The sequence below is a fragment of the Dreissena polymorpha genome, chromosome 6 (genome assembly GCF_020536995.1).
Source record: "Dreissena polymorpha isolate Duluth1 chromosome 6, UMN_Dpol_1.0, whole genome shotgun sequence".
NCBI classification, from domain to species: Eukaryota; Metazoa; Mollusca; class Bivalvia; order Myida; family Dreissenidae; genus Dreissena; species Dreissena polymorpha.
In genome coordinates this window covers 33,110,493-33,134,576 of record NC_068360.1, presented here as the reverse complement: position 1 = coordinate 33,134,576, position 24,084 = coordinate 33,110,493, and the positions used below count along the sequence as shown (strand labels likewise).

Genomic DNA, 24,084 nt, shown 5'->3' with positions numbered 1-24,084 from the left:
AAAACGTACAATGAACAGTTACGCATGTGTGTAATACAGCTTGCAGGATTAGAAGTTGCAACAGAGAAAATAAGTCCAGTGATATCAGTTGTGAGTTAGACAATATTTAATAAGTGCTTTATGAAAGGGGAGTTCAATGACCATTCCAAATACCAGTCCACCTTTGAACTATTTCAGAAGACATACTTCTGAATTTGAACAGAAGTAGTTACATGTAGGTGAAAGTATGTTATTAGGGAAAGATCTCGTGCACAATTCTACTAAAGAAAATACATGTATCTTTATAATGTTATATTATTAAATCATCATACTGTTATAAATTGCATGAAAACATAATTAACAAATCTAAATTGTATATGTTAATACTAATAAGTACACTGTAAAATAAAATAATAATATAGAGAATGTTGCTGTTAACATCTGGGATTTTCACTTGGCTGCTTTTAGAAGAAACCCTCACATTTTATGTACAAGATCACATGTTAATAATTATGATTTTAATGATTCTTTTACTATTTATATGAAAGCTTTGAGCAGTGTTTGTTGGAAATTTATCATATAACTTTGCACATTAAAAAGAAATTCTATTCACCATTGTGTTTTTGCGTCATTTTACATTCCATACTTTTCCAACTCCGACTACCACAATTTTAAAACAAAAAAAATACATGACTTCTTCACTTTGATTCAAATATAAGGTGACACATCACATTCTTATATAAAAACCAAATTATTTTTTGTAATCAGCAGAAAAAATGCTACCAGAATACCAAATTTGGCTTTAATCTCTTGTCTAGAAAAAAAGATACATGAAAAAAAAAATATTTTCCTTCAAAGCGGGTCCGCGAATAGGTTCGTCAGTAAAAGGCTTCATATAGGGAAAAAGTTCACCAAAATCACCATTTTCCCGAAACTTCAAATCATCATAACTTTTGATGTAATGAGATAACTGAATAATTCAAACTGATTTATGCATGTATTTTTACCTTTTTAAAATGATATCAAAACAATTGAGATGCATGTATTTTGAAAATTTTATCAGGGTTGCTAGTAATACATGTTATACACACATTTATATTCATATAATATGAAATGATAGAATATTACACAGATGTATTCATATAATATAAATGATATACTAAAATAGCATGCAATTTATTACAGGATACATTTTATTGCAAAACACAATAAGTTTGCATAAGTGTATAGAGATATAAATTGCATGTATTACATACATCAAAATGTAAATACATGTATATAATCCAAACAATTTAATGTAAATTCATTCAATCATTTCAAAATCAAATATATTTTCTTTTCAGTTCAATGACTTTGTTGAGCGACCTGGCCCCACCCTTCCTTAGGATTTCGATGACGAACTTGCTTCCCCTTTGGACTTCTTCTCACTTATGTTCCATCCCATGATGTTCGCTGAAATGGCAAGGCACACGAACAACTATGCCACATGGCAAATGGAGTCAGAGGGAAGACATGATCCAAGGTGGACGGAAACAGATTCTGCGGAGATAAGAGCATACATTGGACTCAATATTTGGATGGGTTGCAACTGGGTTCCGACGATCGAACGGTATTGGAGCGAAAATATATTCAAGGGAAATCAAGGCTTCAAAACAGTCATGACTGTCAATAGGTTCCAAAAACTCAACCAGTATTTTCACGTGTCCGACAGAGCCGCTGAACCCGCACGAGGAGCACCCAATCATGACAAACTGTATAAAATTCGACCTGTAATAGAGCATGTTTCAGGGACATTTGGTGACAGCTATATGCATGGCAAGCAAGTGGTAGTAGATGAGGCAATGGTGAGATTCTATGGATGGAATTCAATGAAACAGTACATGAAGGCCAAGCCGATCAAACGAGGAATAAAGATATGGATGCTGTGCGACTCCAATACATACTACTATTCCAAGTTTAGTGTGTATCTGGGTCGCCAGAACAACGCCACGGAACATGAACTGGCCTACAATGTCGTGAGGAATATGACCAGTGAGATCCGAGGAACCAACCGTGAGATCTACTGTGACAATTATTTCTTGAGTGTAGCCCTCATGGAAAAGTTGTTTCAGGATGGATTGTACTCATGCGGAACGGTTCCGGTCAACCATAAGCAGTTCCCTGTACAATTGAAGAAGCCAAAAGATCTCTGGGAACGAGGGCAGTTCAAAATCTTACAGAGAGGAACCTCAAATCTAACGGCATCAGTGTGGCGGGACAAGAAATTAGTGCATCATGTGAGCACTCTGAGCGACCCCACTCTGTCGCTTCAAGCTCCGCGTCAGACAGGGGCTGAAGTGTTGAATCTGCAACAACCCCACGCAGTGAAAGCATATTGCCAGTACATGGGTGGAGTTGATGTCCATGACCAATACCAGCTATGTTACGAGGTTGGACGTAACTCCAAGAAGTGGTGGCTCTACCTGTTTTGGTTTATGATAAACACTGTCATCGTGAATGCATACCTCCTTTTCAAGGAAACTAGTAAACGCAGGCATTCCAAGAAGCATTTTGGCCACCTGGACTTCCGCGAGGAGCTCGCTGAGCGCTTGATTGGACGTTACATGAAGAGAAAACAGGCAAGCCAAGGACAGGCGCAGGCTGACCTTGTCAACAAGGAGAATGTGGGTCCCCATGTCCACGCAATTCTGCCTGGGAAACGTAGAAGGTGCAAGTACCACAGCCTTGTTCTGAAGGAGCGCATCGACACACGCTATGGTTGCACAACATGCATGACGCCACTGTGCGGCAATGGATGCCACAATTTGTGGCACAATATGACTGTGCCTGCACCGCACTAAAGGACTTGTGATGCTACCTTGTACATAGACTAGTGTTTCAAACAATATGGACAAATTTGTGGCACAATATGACACTAAATAAAGAACTTGTGATGTTGAACATTGTACATAGACTAGTCCTTCAAACAATATAACTTATATTTTAATTACATATATGTTAATTTCCTCCTTGTTGATGACATAATTTATTTTAATTCATGAAATTTAACATATGTAATGGAAAGAAGATCAGTACAGTAGAATTATTTCTTCTTGCTATCAAACTGAGTTCAATAAAATGTGTAACAATAGTTCAGGTCAGAGTCAGCACATTGCATTCTATTTGTGTGTAAATTTAAGTTTATTCTAATGCTATTGTCTGATGTGCTATGTCTCATGTTGACACCTGTATATAATGTTATATATAAATACAAATATATTTTATGTTTGCATATTATAAAAATAAGAAAATAATGCATTTCAATAAAATATGTGTTCAAATTGTTATGTGTGTTCATTTCCATTCTTTCTATTTACATAATTTATTGGCCAATTATTTAACAAAAGGCATCATTGAAAAGCATTTTTTATTGCCTACAATTGACCTTTCGACAGCCGATTGATTGACAGGCTTATTAACCAATCAGATTACAGCATAGATTAGGCCCGTTACTATCCGCCATTTTGTCCGTCAAACTCGCCGTTGTCCGACACATAAGCTTATACGTAATTCTGTGTTTTAAACAAAGAAAATGGTTGAAAGGTGCTGTTATGGCACTTGTTATTCAGACACAAGGTATCCAGAACGGTTAAAAGATGGAAGTACATTTTTTCCGTTCCCTCAACCGGGTACTTAAATCTTGAAAAATTCAAACGTTGGATTCGTCTTTGTGGTCGTCCACACGAACAGCTTAATCTCAACATATTAAGCGATCGCCCGAAAGCAAAACACAGTCGTTATAATAAGATACTACGCGAAAATAGAAAATGTAAGTTTTGCAACGGACACGTTATAAAAAAAGAGTATAACTTTGTACTTGTTTATCCTCTATATAGACAAATTAGAAAGGAACATTTAAAACCATTTTTCAAAGGTGGCCAACGTTAAATAAATTTGACATTCTAATGCAGTCGGCAAATAAATAAGACATTATAAACTTTGCTAGATTTTTTTAATGCTAATGAAATCGTAATAATAAAGACAATCAGTTATTATTTTTAATAATATCACATAGAATAAAACATTTTTTATTTCTTTCGGTTTAAGTCTTCCAAATTTAATGTAAGTTAAGAAACAATTTTCAAATGCGCAAGTAATTATCAATAGGGGCCAATAAGTGTCATTTTACACCATATGTGGGCTTTCTACTAATCCGTTATCAAAACAGATGCCGCAAACTGTGAATGACCCTTTGAAAACCCGGTCTGATTAGCGAGTTTTTTTGTACATGAAAATTCTTTCAACTTTTTATATTTTAAACATTGCAGAAGATAGTTTTCGAGGAAATAATAATATATAATAATATATTGTGTATGTTACTTTTTTGACGACTTTGACTTTGTTATACGATTATAACAATGCGCATGGGTCATTTTGACCAAACGCATTGTAGATATGTGTTATATCGGATTTCAATAAAAACGTTCTTCATCTTCTATTATAATAAATTTACTTACCTGTGCCACATTTGCGATGTTGCCATCGGTTGCAAAAATTAATGGCTTTTAATTAAAAAACTGAAACATCTATTACTCAAGGAAAAATATTGTGACTAACGAACAATTCATACTGTATGCAACAATTGGCGATAATTTTGCCGACTTTGATGATAAATTTAACGGCTTTTAAGTAGACTAATAAAAAAGTTTTGACTATTTAATAGATATGATAATTATATTCAGCACCACTATTCAATGATAATAAAAACTATTGTATGGCCTTTTTGGTATACCATGAGGCCTTTTTGGTTCACTTATGCGGCCGATTCGCGTAGCCATTTTTATGACGGACTTCGGCGGAGTGACCCCCCTTGAAATCGGTGGGCGTGGCTTCACTCTCGCTGTCGAAAGGTCAATTCATACATTCACAATCTGGCTGTATAATCAAAACAAAGGGTCATAAAACTAGCCAGAACCATACACCCCCATGCAGTACACAATAATCCAATTATCTCTATTGGGAGGGTGTCATCTATCAGTAGTGCGCTCAGTAACAGCGAACGTTCGCAATAGTTCGCGAACTTTCGCGAACGTTCGCTTCTGAACGCTGGGTTCGCAGAAACTGAAGCAAACCGACCCGTCTCGGGAGGTAGTACACTAGCGAAACCAAGATGGCCGACAAGTAAGTTGTTGTTCAGTGTAACTTCGATATTTTTTCATTTTTTGTAGTACATAAAATTAATTGAATTATAAACATAGTGTTTTGGGTTGGTTAAGTACTTGGGTAACTGTTATGTACCAAAAGAGTTGATAAAACATGAGCGTTTTAGGTAATATTTGTTGAAAAACTTGTGCCGTTTTCATAGACGTGACAATGGCGGACGGCAAAGTTGGAAGAAATTTTTGAATAATTATTTTCCGAAAAAAATCCTGGAAGAATTGTAAATGCTTCGTTTTCATAAATACTGACATACAAAAAGCTATATTTTTTAGGTGGGTAATTGATAAAGTAATCTCAAAATTAATGGCTTTAAAAATGTCTTGCTTTGCAAAAGTGTAATAAGATTTACATTTGTTTATTCTAGCTCTGATTCAGCTGTGTTTTCATCCGGATGGAAATCCCTCTACTTGACGTTTGAAGATGGCTCTACATCAACTGCTTCAGTTGAAGCCAAGCTCTACACGTCCATTATCACTGACAAAGGTGTGTATATATTAAATTAAGAATATTACAAAGTTGTAGAATTTGACATGGAAGGCCTTCAGAATAGTAAACAGATAGTAATTGCAATCGCTTAATTATTTGTTTCAATTTTATAATTGTGCAAGTTGATTTCACCTTTGGATTTTCATTATTATTTTTTTTAAAGCAATCCAACTCAAAGACCTATGTTTATACAAAGATCAGAAACATTTATTCAAAGCAATAGAAAGTTTTGGAAATTCAAGCAGTGGAACCAAGATCTATATAACTAGACATCAATCGAGCAGACGGAATTTTAAAGCGAAATTGTATAAAATAATTGTCATCAGCGTTATCGTTTTTGCACCTGTCTTTATTGACTTTCGGTGTAGTATTATCGGAGATCAATTAACCACCCATCGCTGTATTGTATCAATAAGTGGAAACGGCAATAATTTATACAATTATGAATTAACTTTGCAGATAATTTGGTTATTATAACGATATATTGAAAGTTTTGCAATTGCAGTTTTGCATGAGAATACTTGAAAAATAGATTTCACGTATTTTTCTATAACTTTGCTATTAATGGATAGATTTGGTTAATTTTGGACTTATTTTTGTTTTATTTTCATATTGCTACAGGTGTAGACTAAACTTGTAGCACTATATTTAGTACACACTTGAATATCTCTTCATGTAATTCATATACTTCGGACAGTTAAATAAGTAAGACATTAAGTTTCCATTTTATTGTATCATGTGTACGTCGTGATGGAAACAAATTTCATCCTTTGAAATAAAAGTGATCAAGTAATTTGACTGTGTCATTTATAAACGATGCTATATGTAACTGAAATGTCATGAAATAGTTGCAAAATAGAATTTTAAAACCTTTTTTTAGAATCTTAAACATGAGTGGTAAGTACTTGCTTCTGTAAACAACAATCTCTGTGGAAAATGTGTGCCATTAAGCAATTAATTCATGTATATGTTTAGTACATTAACACAGCACCATGAACTTTGATTTGCTCTCTCTTTTTCAACTTGCGCAACCAGACAACTAGACTTAAAAATAACTTGCCCGGACCCAAATTTAACTTGTCAGGGGCAATAGGACAACCGTCAATGTCGAGCCCTGTGTTATATTCATTTTCCAGAAACAGACACAGAAATAAACACAGATCTAAATTTTTAAGGCATCTATAAGTGTATCTACCGTACTATTTTGGAGATTTTATCTGCTGTTTCTGTGAGAAAAGTTATGATGTGAACTAAAACTTTAAAGACACTGTATTAAAAATTCAACTGAAAGGAACATAAGGATAGGGATAGACAGGATATACAAGACTTAATTAAAACAAGAGATGTATTTGTCAGAAACACAATGCCCCCTAATGCTACACTTTGATTTTTTTTTACCTTTGGACCTTGAAGGATGACCTTGACCTTTCACCACGCAAAATGTGCAGCTCCATGAGATACACATGCATGCCAAATATCAAGTTGCTACGTACAATATTGCAAAAGTTATGAAGAAGTTTAAAGTTTCGGTTAAAGTTTTGGGACACACACATGGACACATACAATGACAGACAGGCCAAAAACAATATACCCCCGATCTTACGATCCAGGTGCATAAAAACAACAGACTTCTTACAAACAAACAATAATTTTGGAAAGGGACAATTTCCAGACAAAATTATTAAGAGTCTGATATATCGATCTGTGACAACAAACTTTTAAGTTCAAACCACAACTGACAAGATGGCTGCAATTGAATCAATGTCATATCACAAGGATGTTACACCCCAAGATGGAGGAGTTATGCTGCAGGAGTTTGTCAACAACCAACCGTATGTGGCTACATAAAACACCCAAATATATTGTTGCAGTTTTTAAATATCATACATTAGCTACTTTATTAGTGATTCTTTTACTATTTTGCATCTTAAATGTTTTTATAGCAATAATGTTTACCTTCACTAATTGAGGTATTATTAATTAATTTGGAGTCTATACTGGTATCAATATTTTACTACATCAAACATGTGCGGGTATCTAAGGAATAGTTCCTTCAGGTAGATTACAATGTATTATGTAAATTGTGTTTAGGTTAACCTGAATTTTCACACTATATTTAAACTCTCATTATCAGGTCAGTTCTGGATAATTGCTTATCAATAAGGGATAATTGCTTATCAATGGGGATCTGGCACTAGTGTGAAATGAATGGTCAGGTTCATGATTAAGTGGACTTTTAGGTTAACCTAAAGTTTAAAAGTTATGACATAACTGTTTTTTTGGGTTAGCCTGAATTTCAGGTACACCTAAAATTTCAGGTACATGACCTAAACTGTTTATTAGGTTAACCTAAGATTTCAGGTATGGGGTTTACTATATAAACCTGATGTTATATTCAAAGGGGGGGCTTGGAATTAATTGATAGGAGAGATGTATATATCATAATATTAAATGCTTGACTTTAGTTGGAAATGTAAAAATAAATTGTGTATAAAATGTCAATAAAATGTAGTAGTAGAAACGAATGACTACTTAATTTCTACTAGCTCTGCTAGTTAAATGAGTTATAAGAGAGTTCGTCCACTTTATGGACTGGTGGCAGCGTATTAACTTGACTGAATTATAAAATTCTAGTCAGGATATTTGTGCAAGACTAGACTTCGAGTTACTACCATCGAAGTTCTAAATTTGCGACACTGGTGCCAAGCGGTGGGATATGTACTTTAACACATGCGTTTGTGTTAGAATTCAGAAAATTGATGGAGCAACTTACTGAACGAGAAGCTTCGTTACATCAGATTGGCCTTGAATTTCGAAACTTGTGCGATCATCTTCGGGAAAAATTGGATGAATTTACAAATGTTGTACGTGCCATTATTATGAACAAGATGTGTTTGTGAAACACAATGTCCCCCTATATGATGTTTGACCTTGTAGGATGGCCTTGACCTTGTGAAGGATGACCTTGACCTTGACATTTCACCACTCAAAATGTGCAGCTCCATGAGATGCATGGCTTGCATTGTGTGTAATAGCTTGCAGAGTAAGTACTGTGTAGTCACTTGCATATTGCATGTGTAATAGCTTGCATATTAAGCACTGTGTAGTCACTTGCATATATATTTATATATATATATGAGTATAGTACATAGTAAGTAATGTGTAGTCACTTGCATAGTGTGTGCTAGCTTGCATAATAAGTACTGTGTACTGGGTTGCATAGTAAGTAATGTGTAGTCACTTGCATAGTTTGTTCTGGCTTGCATTTTGTGTAATAGCTTGCAGAGTAAGTACTGTGTAGACAACTACATATTGCATAATGTGTAATAGCTTGCATATTAAGTGCTGTGTAGTCACTTGCATATTGCATAATGTGTAATAGCTTGCATATTAAGCACTGTGTAGTCACTTGCATATAGCATAATGTGTAATAGCTTGCATATTAAGCACTGTGTAGTCACTTGCATATTGCATAATGTGTAATAGCTTGCATATTAAGCACTGTGTACTGGGTTGCATAGTAAGTTCTGTGTAGTCACTTGCATAGTTTGTTCTGGCTTGCATTGTGTGTAATAGCTTACAGAGTAAGTACTGTGTAGTCACCTCCATATTGCATAATGTGTAATAGCTTGCATATAAAGTGCTGTGTAGTCACTTGCATATTGCATAATGTGTAATAGCTTGCATATTAAGCACTGTGTAGTCACTTGCATTTTGCATATTGTGTAATAGATTGCATATTAAGTGATGTGTAGTCATTTCTTACAGATTGAAAAGTTAAACGACATTATAAACTTTTCAGATGCCACCACCCTCTGTGATGAGGCACAGAAAAACAACAACAACACCAGTGGAGGAGGCTCCTCCATCAAAAAAATCTAAGGTAAGTGTTATATATCAAGTAAGATTGTCATTATATTTCTCATAAAACTATTTACTTTTCAGTTTCCTTGGCCACTTGCCGTACTTTGATTTGTTTTTAGTATTCGCCGTGCATTGATATACATCTATTTAAATTGTATTGAAACAATTTGACACAATTGTTTATAACTCTGAAAGGTGATTATCAAGGTGTAATACGAAAGCGAACAACTAAATTTGTATTTTTAAGTTAAACGACATTATAAACTTTTCAGATGCCACCACCCTTTGTGATGAGGCACAGAAAAACAACAACAAGACCAGAAGACAGGGACATTTCAGCCCCCCCCCCCCGTCTGCCCGCACTAATCAGAGTGCCTGTATCCAGGATGTGTTGTATTTTATAATTAATTTGTGTCAGAAAATAAAAAGTTTTACTACAGACAGTCAATGCTGTTATATATTGCCTTGAGCTAAGCGAATACACTTTTCTACCACAAACGTGCCTTGAGCTAAGCGAAAACTAATGTTCAAACACAAAAGTACCTTGAGCTAAGCGAAAACACATTTCAAACAAAAAACTTGACTTGAGCTAAGCAAAAGCACTTTTAAAACACAAATGTGCGAACAAATTAAGTTATGCATATACTGGATCTTTGACATTCAAGTATGGCTTTGACCTTGGACTTTGATGAACTTGAAGGATGACCTTGACCTTTCACCAGTCACAATGTGCAAATCCATGAGATACACTTGCCATTTCAAAGTTATAAGGGTTTACTCATGACTCCCCTTTACGTTAGTGCCGTTATGGCACTAAGAAGTCGCCGGAGACCCTTGTTTATTTTTGTGAAATTTAAAAATTGTTTGTGCGCAAATAATAGTAGATGAATGCAACTTATGCGTCAATGTAGCTAACACAATGACTACAGGTTCATCCTAAGCCATATTTATTATTATAGGTGCCTAATTTATAGAAATAGACTAGAAAATGTGTGTTGGCTAGCGCCAAATATGACAAAAATCAGCATTTTTATGTAGTGTGTTCACACGGAAAAATTGTTTGTGCCAAAATAATAATAGATGAATGCATATAAGGCTTCAATGTTGCTTAAGCTATGACCACAGGTTCATCCTAAGACATTTGTATTATTATATACGCCATATATAAAGAATATGACTTGAAAATGTTTGTTGTATAGTACCAAATTCAACAAATATCATCATTTTTTATGCACGGTGCTCACATTGAAACAATATCTGTGCCCATAAAATAATAGATGAATGCATATTGAGGTTGAATATTGCTAACACAATGACTACAGGTTCAAACAAAGCCATTTTTATTATTATATATGCCAAATTTAAAGAAATAGACTTAAAAATGTGTGTCTGCTATTACCAAATATGAGAAAAATGTGCATTTTTATGTAGGGTACTCACATGAAAAAAATCTCTGTGCGAAAACAATAATAGATGAATGCATACTTAGCTTAAATATTGCTAACACAAAAAATCAGCATTTTTATGTAGTGTGTACACACGGAAAAATTGTTTGTGCCAAAATAATAATAGATGAATGTATATGAGGCTTCAATGTTGCTAACACAATGACTAAAGTGTGTCACTTGTGTGACCAAAAGTATGGTGTTCAGTGCGGGTCAAACAGGGAACTGATAAGCCTTTTCTGGCTTCTTTTACAATAACATTATTTAATGCATGCCGAAGAATAACAACGAATCTATGTATTAGTTTGCACTATGTTTTTGGTTAATTTTCATGTATTTTCAGATCACCAACAAAAAGCCAACAACTAGCACCCAACCAACAACAACCGTTTCCAACCACGGAATTCAAAATAGTAAGTTAAGCTGCTGATTTCATACTTGTATGATATTTATTAACTTTTTTAAAATTACAACGGATTTGTGCTCAGACATATTACCGTATATACACTTAAGTATATATATAACAAATATAAAAATTAATATATGATATCGAATATACACGTGTTTTATTCATTTTAAACAGTTGACTGACCCTTCATCTTCCTCGTCAGATTCAGAATCTATCGAGTACAAAGAGGTCATGCCCAATAGATTTGGCGTCCTAATAGTAAGTGATTTCGCTGATTTCATTATTTGTATTATATTTCTTAAATGGTTTCAAAATTTACAACGGAATTGTGCTTGGACACATTACGGCATATAGATTTTTATATAAATATATATTAAAGTATATTTTTATATATAGATACAAATTTATTAAAACATAAATCATTTATGATATCGATTATACACGTTTTATTTATTTTCTACAGTTCACATCTTCATCCTGTGACTCAGGAGAAACACCAAATGGTATAAATGATACCGACTGGTCACAGGATGAGGTATTCCTGTCTCCTGCCAGCATACAAGATGATGAGGTCTTCGTGCAGGAGCAGAGAAACCTCCATCTATCATCAGAAACATCATCATCTGGCAGTGACAATGTGCTCTATTATGTCGACCAGTCAGACAACGACTACCACGCAGACTTTGACACAGACTCGTCTGAGGACAGTGTAACATCGCCCTCGGACGAGTCTGTGTTTGAACCTATTGAATTCTTTGTGTCTTCCTAGTCCTCAGAGGACGAAGTTCCCCAGCCTTTGCCTCAATTTCCACCCGCGAGGCAATGCCGGGCTCCGAGGACGAGGGTGACCAATGCACAGACACTGGCAATTGAAACTGTCTTTAGAGAGGACATCATCTGGTCAGCCAAAACGGGTATTACTATTCCAAAGCCAGTTGTGCGTGCCAAACGCACAACTGACATGGACGGGCTGGAGAATGAGTAGATCCGAGCGAAGGTGCGGAACCTTATAAAGGCCCGCATCGCGCTCGGATCTGCTGCTCGGTGAGTTCTATACCCGTCTTGGCTGACTGGTGGTGTCGTCAAGTACTGGTTCTACTTGTTTATTCAATTCTCATCACCTTAGAATTATTTGTTATATCTGTTTTCAATAGATTATGTTGCTGACACTTGGTTGTTAAGTTTGAAGTGTGATAGGAGTAGTACTGTTTTGTTCTCATATATGTTTCTTCTTATATCTGTTTTAAATAGATTCTGTTGCCGACACTTGGTTGGTGTTATTTATCATTGAGTACAATAAGATACCAATTACTAATGGATCTCGGGTGACAAAAATCGCCTTAAGGTTGGCAATGGCTAATGGTTTTGCCATGCCCTTGGAAAACTGGGCGCGAACATTAATAATTGTGTTTATACTAATCCTACTCATGTTAAATGAATGCAACTTAGGCTTCAATGTAGCTAACACAATGCCTACAGGTTCATCCTAAGCCATATTTATTATTATATGTGCCAAATTAATAGAAATAGACTTGAAAATGTGAATCGGCTAGCGCCAAATATGACCCAAATCAGCATTTTTATGTAGTATGTTTACACGGAAAAATTGTTTGTGCCAAAATAATAATAGATGAATGCATATTAGGCTTAACTGTTGCTTAACCTATGACCACAGGTTCATCCTAAGACATTTTAATGATCTTATATGCCAACTTTATAGAAAAAGACTTGAAAATGTGTGTCGGCTAGCACCAAATATGACAGGGATACCCTTGAATAAAATGAGATTTTCCTGTGTTTGTTAAGGTGTACATTGATAAAAATCTGCAACAATGTCCAAAATCAAGACAACCTCAAAGCCAAGGGTTTGCCCGCTCTGCCTCAGCGACAAGGGCATTAATAAGCGTCATGTGCGACTAAACGACCACCTGAGGACTCAGCACAGGCTTTCGACCGCAGAAGTGCGACAGATCACCTCTGCAGCCAAGGCTTCTAAATGTCGAGGCAAGAGCGCAAGGAATAATCGCTGTTATTGGAGGTGTCCTTGCGGCTCTTACGTGATTAAACGGGGCCAGCACCTCACATCCTCTGCACACGGCCTTGTAATAGACAGCGAGGAGTTCGTTGCAAAATACGCCGCCTTTGTAAAGGTAGGTGTATCAGCTTGCCTATTTCAAGTATGTTATACAAACTATATGACAACGCACTAGTTATATGTGTTGCTTTTTCAACATACCTCACTCTACACACACTTCAGGCAACAAAGAAGGTGATAAAGGAAGGCATCTCGGGGGCTCAGGGGGGCGCGAGCTCAACCACCACCGCGACCGCAACCCTAACCACCTCAACATCCACTGCATGGGACCATGCCTCATCTAGTGATGAGGATGAGGAACAGGAGGAGGCTCCTCAGGAATTCCTCACCAGGGAGCATTGCATCGGCCTCGCGCCCAGCGCCCGTGTGATGAAGGGCCGACGCAGCTGTAAGTAAAACGACTAGTGACCAACGCCAAGTATTGTTCAAGTGTTGTTGTTCCATTTTATATCTCTTTCAGTCTCCGTAGTTGAGGCCTGGTGTTGCCATCTGGCATCCAGATGTGGTGGCGAGATGGAAGAGGCAAAGGTTGGTGAGGAAGCAATGAGGCTCAATCGCTTCCTCGCCCTGGCAGGCTTCGAGGAGGGCGGTTCCCTCGATAACGCTTGCGTATGGAAAGACCATCTGGAAATAGCAGACAGCTATTTCCAGATGAAGGATTTTGCACCTGGCACTGCGCGGAGCAACCTTGGCTCCGCAATCAAGTTCGTCAGGTGGGCAAAGTACGAGCGGATGTTGAACGCCAGCATCGCGGACGAGGTATGTTTACAGTACAGCATGGACATTAACTATGAAGTTATTTATGTAGCGTATGTGCATTGTTTTTTGACACTAACTATTTGATATGTACTTTAACAGGCTGTTCGCAAGATGCAGGGCTGCAACAGTGCCACAAAGAAGCAGGCCATTAGACGGGCGGTGGAGAGAAGAGTCCAGGAGACGGCGGACATCCTGATCGACATCGACCTTGAGGGAGAACTAAGGTCTTCTCAGTACTTCCTCGAGGTCAGGGAGAGATTCCGCCGCCAGCCTGGAAAGTTTTTTCCACAAGTGAGAGGCCTCCTGATAATGCTCATGGCCATTCCGAACGGTTCCCGCGCCGGGGAGTTCGTTGTACTCAGAGTATGTATACTTTCGTTTCACACCTTTAACCAATTCATTCATTCATTGATCAATCACAAGATGTGCATAAAATAACTGGCGTTGCATTGCTTTGCAGTTCAAGCACGTGGAACAGGCGCAGGCCTTCCTTGGCGGCCTCCACTTCACTGTGAGCATCGACGCTCACAAGACAGCGAAGTGGGGGCGCTACGCCTATTTCAACATACAAAGACAGGATATGGAGATGCTGCGCCGCTTCTGCGAGTACGCGGCAAGGTTGTACCATCCTATAGTGCCGGTGCTGATGCGCAGGGACCTCCAGGTGTTCGGGCGTGGTCCGGCTAACCCAGAACTCAGCCAGAGCCACATAAACAAGTGGATCGAGATGGCATGGGCGAAGTAAGTTTCACTTTCTGGATTATTAGGCTATGTATCATTGTAGGATTATACATACCATGGATGCTCATGACAATCACACTTTTCATAATCAATGTCGATATTCTTCAGGTCGGGACTAGCGGCGAGGCATCCGACTTTCGCGTTTGGACTTACATTGAACCGAAAAATGCTAACGGTGCAGTCCAGGAAGTTGGATGCCGGGAAGGCGGACGAGGTGGCAGATATGTTGTGCCATCGGTGATCGACGGCCGATACACATTATGACGTAATGGACCAGCTGTAAATTGATGTGATATGGACTTTCTTTCACGTACAACAATCTTAACATGTTATTGTAGAGCTTATACGAAAGTATTCATTCTATATTCTTTCCATTTGCAGAAACAAGACGGCGGACACATATTTGTGGCTGCAGAAGGCCAATAAGATGAGGTGGGGCGAGAACGCCACTGCCACTACCACCAGCCCCAGTGGCCCCGCTGTCGAAGGAAACAACGACAGCGCCCCAACTCATGATGCCTGGCAGGAAGCAGCCCCAACATGCCGCGCAGATCCAACCGCCACCGCCACCAGTGAAAAATCAGCGGAACAAGAAGCACCCACAAACTCCCGTCCCATCGAGCAAAAGGTAACCATAAATTTAAGAAATCATCTCCAGCAATGCAAATACGTTTCCATCATTATATGTTTACAGTTTGTATCTTTCATTACTTATTTTTTCGTTTCTTTATCTGCAGGAAAGGGAACCGATAGCCACAACGTCATGGGCAGGTCAGGAGCCTGCTTACTTGGCAGTCTTGGCACAGAACCCACTCTGGTCGAAGTGTAGGGTTCTGTTGTCAAGACTGCCAATACAAAGCCCCAGCAACCCTTCTGTCTCTGAGGCCGCCCCCACCGCCACCGCCACCACCACCACCCACATCACCAGCAGTCTCGCAGTCGACGAGCGGAGGAAGCAGTGGGAGATTTTGGAGGAGGACGAGCCAATGCAGGAGAAGCAGGAAGCGGCGGTAAGCTTGAAACATACCCATATATATTTATAAATTCATATAAGTTTCTGTCTATATACATTCATATATATTTGACATATTACACTGTCTCGTTTCTATTTCCACAGAAAGACTTGGACGACATTGTGGCAGAAGTCAGGGAGTCCCTCGAGCAACACCCTGATATCATTCCGCCCTCTTCTGACCTGGGTGAGCCTGGAGTACCCTGGAAGACAAAAACATATATAACAGACGCCGAGGCCAAGGAAATAGAGGAGGTTTTCTTGACAGAAATTAAATGGTGTGCCGCCAACAGCAGAACAATCCCGATGCCGAGGGTGAAAGAGTTGCGGAGGGGTCGCTGGCTGCGTCTTGACGACGGGCAAGTTCGCGAAAAAGTGCAAAACCTCCAAAAAAAAATGAACAAGTGGTTTAAATATTAGTAAAAGTACTGGTTCTACCAGAAATTGAAATTGTTATGTTTTTTATGAATTTCATTTGTGTTTACATTATTTTTCTGTACTCATTCAACTTTACAGATAAATTAAATTACATTTTTGGACCCCAGCATGTTTAAACTATTACTATTACCAATTTAAATCTCGTTATCAAATAATTAATACTGTTATTTTTCAGTCACATACAAATATAATGCTTTGTTTATACAAACCTTTGCATGCAATTTTCATAGTCTAAAACTGCAAATATAAGTATTCGGTACTTGATTATTTAACATAATTGTTTTGTTCAATACATTCGGTTGCTGACACTTGCTTGTTGTTATTATTATTTGAGTACCATGAACTACCGATTACAATTGGATCTGCTGCATACGATAATCAGGTTGGAGATATATGAAAACAGAAATCTGGTGTTAGGGTTAACAGCTGTCTTGTTAGAATAGCGAGTGTTATGTTAGAAAAGACCATGTCATGTTAGAATAGCGGGTGCTATGTTAAATATCAAGTCCCTATCTTCATATTGCAAAATGTTACCGATGACCTTGACCTTTGACCTTGAAAGATGACCTAGACAGTTAATGACTCATAACGCGCAGCTATAATATATACACATGCATGCTAAATATCAACTTGCTCTCGTCAATATTGCAAAACATATCGGGTTTCACAGTACATATTTTTTATCCTAAAAAAGCGCGGAGGGGGGGGGGGGGGGGGGGGGGGGGGGGGGGCGATGGGTTTACCCATAAGGGCTTCAGATATCTCAAAATGGACTTCAGATTCGAGCTTAGCGACACATTTTATCATAGAATAACAAGTTAGGTGATGTTTGGAGGAGTTTCACCATTAAAACGGATTCAGAATCAGCGTGTTAAGTTCCATTGAAAAATATGTTTCACTTTCAAAATATGTCAATTTTTAAGAAAACTGTACAATCTGGGACGCCACAATCTTTGAATTTCTATAACTTTTCAACGGCTCAAGATATGTCAAAAATTAAAACGGATTCAAAATCAGCGTGATAAGTTCTATTGAAAATTATGTTTCACTTCCAAAATATGTCAATTTTTAAGAAAACTGTACAATCTGGGACGCCACAATCTATGAATTTCTATAACTTTTCAAGGGCTCAGATATTTAAAAAATGAAAACGGATTCTGGAAGGGCGTGTTGAGTTCTATAATGTGCAACCTTAAAAAAAAAAAGTTCCCTTTCCATGAATATTTTTTTTAATTTTTTCGATAAAAATCCCGATACAAAATGGTCGCCTAAATTCCGGCAAGTCATTTGGTCATGTGATCATTCCTTGGTACCGAAGATATTTTGATGTTTTAGTCTAAATACATTTTTAATTAATAGCTGCAATCAGCCTGTGCTTGTGTCACAATATCCATAGGATAACTCGTGAATACATTGGACACAAATGTATCAATAAATCTAACTTTGAATTTGATTGGCTGATTCAGGGTTTCATGGTCTTGTAATTTTTTTATAAATCGGTCATTTGTCTTTTTTTTTTAGACCCACCGCGACAGTTAAAGTGATCAGACGTGTGTGTTATACTTTTCCTGGATTATTTTATTATTATTTATTTAATTTCTTGGTCATTTGGATGATTTTATTTGTGTGATAGTGACTTTTTTGTGACTTTGTGTTGTGACTGGATTATGGATAGGAAGCGCCATTTCTCATCTTCGGATGAACAAGTAAGTTTGTTATATTTTGTTACATTGCCTTTACGATTAATTTTAGATTAAACAATAATTTTATTCTATTTAATTTAACATTGAATGTTTAGTAAGCCATTGCGGGATACACTGGCCGGTTAATTGTAAATAAATATATCATATGATATCATTGGCTCATTTAGGATTTCAGGGTGTCAGTATTGTTCATTTCTTTTTAATATTAGTGCTTGTTTATTATTAAATATATTTAAAAAGAAATTAGCCTGTGTAGTTAGCCAGTGCGGGATATCCTGGCTGGTCGATTGTAAATAAATATAACATTTTATTTCATTGGCTCATTCAGGGTTTCATTTTGTTTTCATTTAATATTAATATTAGTGTCTATCTACCTATCTACCTATCTGCTCAGGGTACCCTTGCTACCCAGATTAATTGTACGTAATGAAATGCATATTATGCTTCAATGTTGCTTATTCTATGATTACAGGTTCATACAAAGCCATTTCTTTTATTATATATGCCATATATAAAGAAATAGACTTGAATGTTTGTCAAATAGTACCAAATATGACAAATATCAGCATTTGTAAGTAGGGTGCTCACATGGAAACAATGTCTGTTGTTGTTGTTTAGTTTTTTTATCGAGTGCACAGGGATTGTCTCCCATAATGGCCATCGCCCCCAGAAAGACGTGTTAGTTGGTTACGGGGGATAGTGCAAGATACAGGAGACACCCCGTCAGAGCTCCAGATAAAAATTTGGTCAAATTCTTATGTACTCCCTATTTTTAACAAGAGCACCGCCTTGCGGGTGCAGACCGCTCATCTATTTTCTTTTTAAAGGTGAAGGGACTCTCATTTTCAATCACAAAGGAGGGAGGAGTGGAGTGAAGAGGGGTGTATAGTGTGGGGTTGTGGACATTTATTACATTATCTTCCAAAAAAGCGAAAAAAAAAAAAAAAAAAAAATATCGGGGGGGGGGGGGGGGGGGGGGGTTGGGGGGGCGATGGGGGGGGGGGGGGGGGGTTTGGGTGCGATGGTTGGACGGTATTTCAAACATAACAGTTTTAAAAAAAAAAAATGGGAGGGGGGGGGGGGGTATAGTGTGAGGGTGTGGTGGTAATTTGTGAGATGATCTTAAAAAAAAAAAAAAATAAAAAAAAAAAATTGGGGGGGGGTGGGGGTGGGGGGGGTGGGGGGGTATAGTGTGAGGGTGTGGTGGTCATTTGTGAGATGATCTTAAAAATGTGAGATGATCTTAAAAAAAAAAAAAAAAAAAAAAAAAAAATTAGGGGGGGAGGGGGGAGGGGGGGAGGGGGGGGGGGGGGAGGGGGGGAGGGCACGGGGGATGGTTTGGGTGGAGTCTATTGTGGTATGTCAGGTAAGAGTAGTTTCATCAAAGTATCAATCAAATCTAATCATAAATAAAGAAGTTATGGCAATTTTAGCAAAATTTAATAATTTGACCTTGAGAGTCAAGGTCATTCAAAGGTCAAAGTAAAATTCAAGTTGCCAGGTACAGTAACCTCATGATAGCATGTAAGTATTTGAAGTTTGAAAGAATAGCCTTGATACTTAAGAAGTAAAGTGGATCGAAACACAAAATTTAACCATATATTAAAAGTTACTAAGTCAAAAAAGGGCCATAATTCCGTAACAATGACAACCAGAGTTATGCAACTTGTCCTTTTACTGTACCCTTATGATAGTTTGTGAGTGTTCCAAGTATGAAAGCAATATCTATGATACTTTAGGGGTAAAGTGGACCAAAACATAAATCTTAACCAAATTTTCAATTTTCTAAGTATAAAGGGCCCATAATTCCGTCCAAATGCCAGTCAGAGTTACATAACTTTGCCTGCACGGTCCCCTTATGATAGTTCATAAATCTTGCAAGTATGAAAGCAATAGCTTTGATACTGTAGGAATAAAGTGGACCTAAACACAAAACTTAATCAAATTTTCAATTTTCTAAGTATAAAAAGGGCACAAAATTTTGTCAAAATGCCAGTCAGAGTTACATTACTTTGCCTGCACAGTCCCCTTATGATAGTTAGTAAGTGTTGCAAGTATGAAAGCAAAAGCTTTGATGCTTAAGGAATAAAATGGACCTAAACACAAAACTTAACCAAAATTGTCAATTTTCTAAGTATAAAAAGGGCACATAATTCTGTCAAAATGCATGCCAGAGTTATCTAACTTTGCCTGCCCAGTCCCCTCATGATAGTAAGTAAGTGTACCAAGTTTGAATGCAATAGCATTGATACTTTCTGAGAAAAGTGGAACTAAACGCAAAACTTAACCAAAATTTTCAATTTTTTAAGTATAAAAAGGGCACATAATTCTGTCAAAATGCACGCCAGAGTTATCTAACTTTGCCTGCCCAGTCCCCTCATGATAGTAAGTAAGTGTACCAAGTTTGAATGCAATAGCATTGATACTTTCTGAGAAAAGTGGACCTAAACGCAAAACTTAACCGGACGCCGACGCCAACGCCAACGCCGACGCCAAGGTGATGACAATAGCTCATAATTTTTTTTCAAAAAATAGATGAGCTAAAAATAATTCTTATTTTACCCCCTATTTATAAAATGTATTCTTAACAATATATTACCAAATAATTTTTTATTCATTGTTTTTGACACATCAACAATTCAACATTTTGGTTTATAGTCTTGGAAAAGCCTGGTTTTCCTTCTCCAGCCATTTTGATTTTTGATGTAAAACGGTCACTGACACTTCGGCTAAGGTCAAAATGGCCTTTTGGTCGCCGTTAAAGTCATACAATGTATCAAAAACTATATTTAACATTTAATTTTAATGACATTTTGAATAGGTATACAGTATATTACTTGTATATAAAAATTACGATAAGTGTAATCAAAAAGGTATAATAAACAGTAATGACTCGCCTGCAATACTAGGAGAACGGAATCGAGACCGTTTGGCCTTTCGACCGTTCTTAGGTGTGGCTCTTCCTCACGGCAAACGCTTGAGTGACGTTGACTTAAAGTTGAAGTTTTAATTGAGCGCCTAAACGAGTCAGAACCAGGATGAAATGTTTACCGTATTTAATTTGCTACTGGAAGTTTTACGCACGTTCGAAAAATGCGAATTCGTGTTTTATTTTTTCGATGCGTAACTTTACGCAAAGATTTTAAATCTAAATCCTTATTTAAGAAATTTAATTCGTTTTTACGCATTTTATCTGGAGCACTGCACCCCGTTCCAGAGGTGACCCTGGGTCTTTTAGTGCCCGGTGTATAGCACCTAGTACACTGCACCTCGGTTTAACGTCTCATGCGAAAGACGATTGGTTGCACAACATGCATGACGCCACTGTGCGGCAATGGATGCCACAATTTGTGGCACAATATGACTGTGCCTGCACCGCACTAAAGGACTTGTGATGCTACCTTGTACATAGACTAGTGTTTCAAACAATATGGACACATTCGTGGCACAATATGACACTAAATAAAGAACTTGTGATGTTGAACATTGTACATAGACTAGTCCTTCAAACAATATAACTTATATTTTATTTACATAAATGTTAATTTCATCCTTTTTGATGACATAATTTATTTTAATTCATGAAATTTAACATATGTAATGGAAAGAAGATCAGTACAGTAGAATTATTTCCACTTGCTATCAAACTGAGTTCAATAAAATGTGTAACAATAGTTCAGGTCAGAGTCAGCACATTGCATTCTATTTGTGTGTACATTTAAGTTTATTCTAATGCTATTGTCTGATGTGCTATGTCTCATGTTGACACCTGTATATAATGTTATATATAAATACAAATATATTTTATGTTTGCATATTATAACAAGGGCTGTTTGTAAAACATGCATGCCCCCCATATGGGCTGTCCGTTGTACTGGCAGCCATTGTGTGAATACGTTTTTTGTCACTGTGACCTTGACCTTTAACCTAGTGACCTGAAAATCAATAGGGGTCATCTGCCAGTCATTACCATTCTACCTATGAAGTTTCATGATTCTAGGCATAAGCATTCTTTAGTTATCATACGGAAACCATTTTACTATTTCGGGTCACCATGACCTTGACCTTTGACCTAGTGACCTGAAAATCAATAGGGGTCATCTGCCAGTCATTACCAATCTACCTATGAAGTTTCATGATTCTAGGCATAAGCATTCTTCAGTTATCATCCGGAAACTATTTTACTATTTCGGGTCATCGTGACCTTGACCTTTGACCTAGTGACCTGAAAATCAATAGGGGTCATCTGTGAGTCCTGATCAATCTACCTATGAAGTTTCATGATTCTAGGCATAAGCGTTCTTGACTTATCATCCGGAAACCATTTTACTATTTCGGGTCACCGTGACCTTGACCTTTGACCTAGTGACCTCAAAATCAAAAGGGGTCATCTGCAAGTCATGATCAATGTACCTATGAAGTTTCATGATCCTAGGCCTAAGCGTTCTTGAGTTATCATCTGGAAACCACCTGGTGGACCGACCGACAGACATGAGCAAAGCAATATACCCGTTCTTCTTCGAAGGGGGGCATAAGACTCCGGCAACTCGGACATTTGATTTCGCCACCCCTGATTATACAAAGATCGGAAACATTTATTCAAACCAATAGAAAGTTTTGGAAATTCAAGCAGTGGAACCAAGATCTATATAACTAGACATCAATCGAGCAGACGGCATTTTAAAGCGAAATTGTGTAAAATAATTGTCATCAGCGTTATCGTTTTTGCACCTGTCTTTATTGACTTTCGGTGTAGTATTATCGGATATCAATTAACCACCCATCGCTGTATTGTATCAATAAGTGGAAACGGCAATAATTTATACAATTATGAATTAACTTTGCAGATAATTTGGTTATTATAACGATATATTGAAAGTTTTGCATGCGAATACTTGAAAAATAGATTTGACGTCTTTTTCTATAACTTTGCTATTAATGGATAGATTTGGTTAATTTTGGACTTACTTTTGTTTCATTTTCATATTGCTACATGGGGTAGACTAAACTCATAGCACTTTTTTTGGTACAGACTTGAGTACCTCTTTGATAGATTTGGTTAATTTTGGACTTATTTTTTTTCATTTTTATATTGCTACAGGCGTAGACTAAACTCGTAGCACTATATTTAGTACACACTTGAATATCTCTTCATGTAATTCATATACTTCGGACAGTTAAATAAGTAAGACATTAAGTTTCCATTTTATTGTATCATGTGTACGTCGTGATGGAAACAAATTTCATCCTTTGAAATAAAAGTGATCAAGTAATTTGACTGTGTCATTTATAAACGATGCTATATGTAACTGAAATGTCATGAAATAGTTGCAAAATAGAATTTTAAAACCTTTTTTAGAATCTTAAACATGAGTGGTAAGTACTTGCTTCTGTAAACAACAATCTCTGTGGAAAATGTGTGCATTAACTAAGCCATTAAGCAATTAATTCATGTATATGTTTAGTACATTAACACAGCACCATGAGCTTTGATTTGCTCTCTCTTTTTCAACTTGCGCAACCAGACAACTAGACTTAAAAATAACTTGCCCGGACCCAAATATAACTTGTCAGTGGCAATAGGACAACTGTCAATGTCGAGCAATGTGCTATATTCATTTTCCAGACACAGACACAGAAATAAACACAGATCTAAATTTTTAAGGCGTCTATAAGTGTATCTACTGTACTATTTTGGAGATTTTATCTGCTGTTTCTGTGAGAAAAGTTATGATGTGAACTAAAACTTTAAAGACACTGTATTAAAAATTCAACTGAAAGGAACATAAGGATTGGGATAGACAGGATATACAAGACTTAATTAAAACAAGAGATGTATTTGTCAGAAACACAATGCCCCCTAATGCTACACTTTGATTTTCTTTTACCTTTGGACCTTGAAGGATGACCTTGACCTTTCACCACTCAAAATGTGCAGCTCCATGAGATACACA

The 24,084-nt window shown here is 37.1% G+C and overlaps 1 protein-coding gene across 1 annotated transcript; it reads left to right on the top strand.

Annotated features, from left to right (window-relative positions):
• Positions 1-1,637: 1,637 nt before the first annotated feature.
• On the top strand, positions 1,638-2,819 carry LOC127835569 (piggyBac transposable element-derived protein 4-like). The gene has a single exon (XM_052362005.1). It carries the CDS (start codon positions 1,638-1,640, stop codon positions 2,817-2,819), a length of 1,182 nt encoding a protein of 393 aa, XP_052217965.1.
• The last annotated feature ends 21,265 nt before the right edge of the window (positions 2,820-24,084 follow it).

Coding starts and splice junctions, on each gene's coding strand:
- LOC127835569 (XM_052362005.1), top strand. CDS start 1,638: ATGACTGTCAATAGGTTCCAAAAACTCAACCAGTATTTTCACGTGTCC.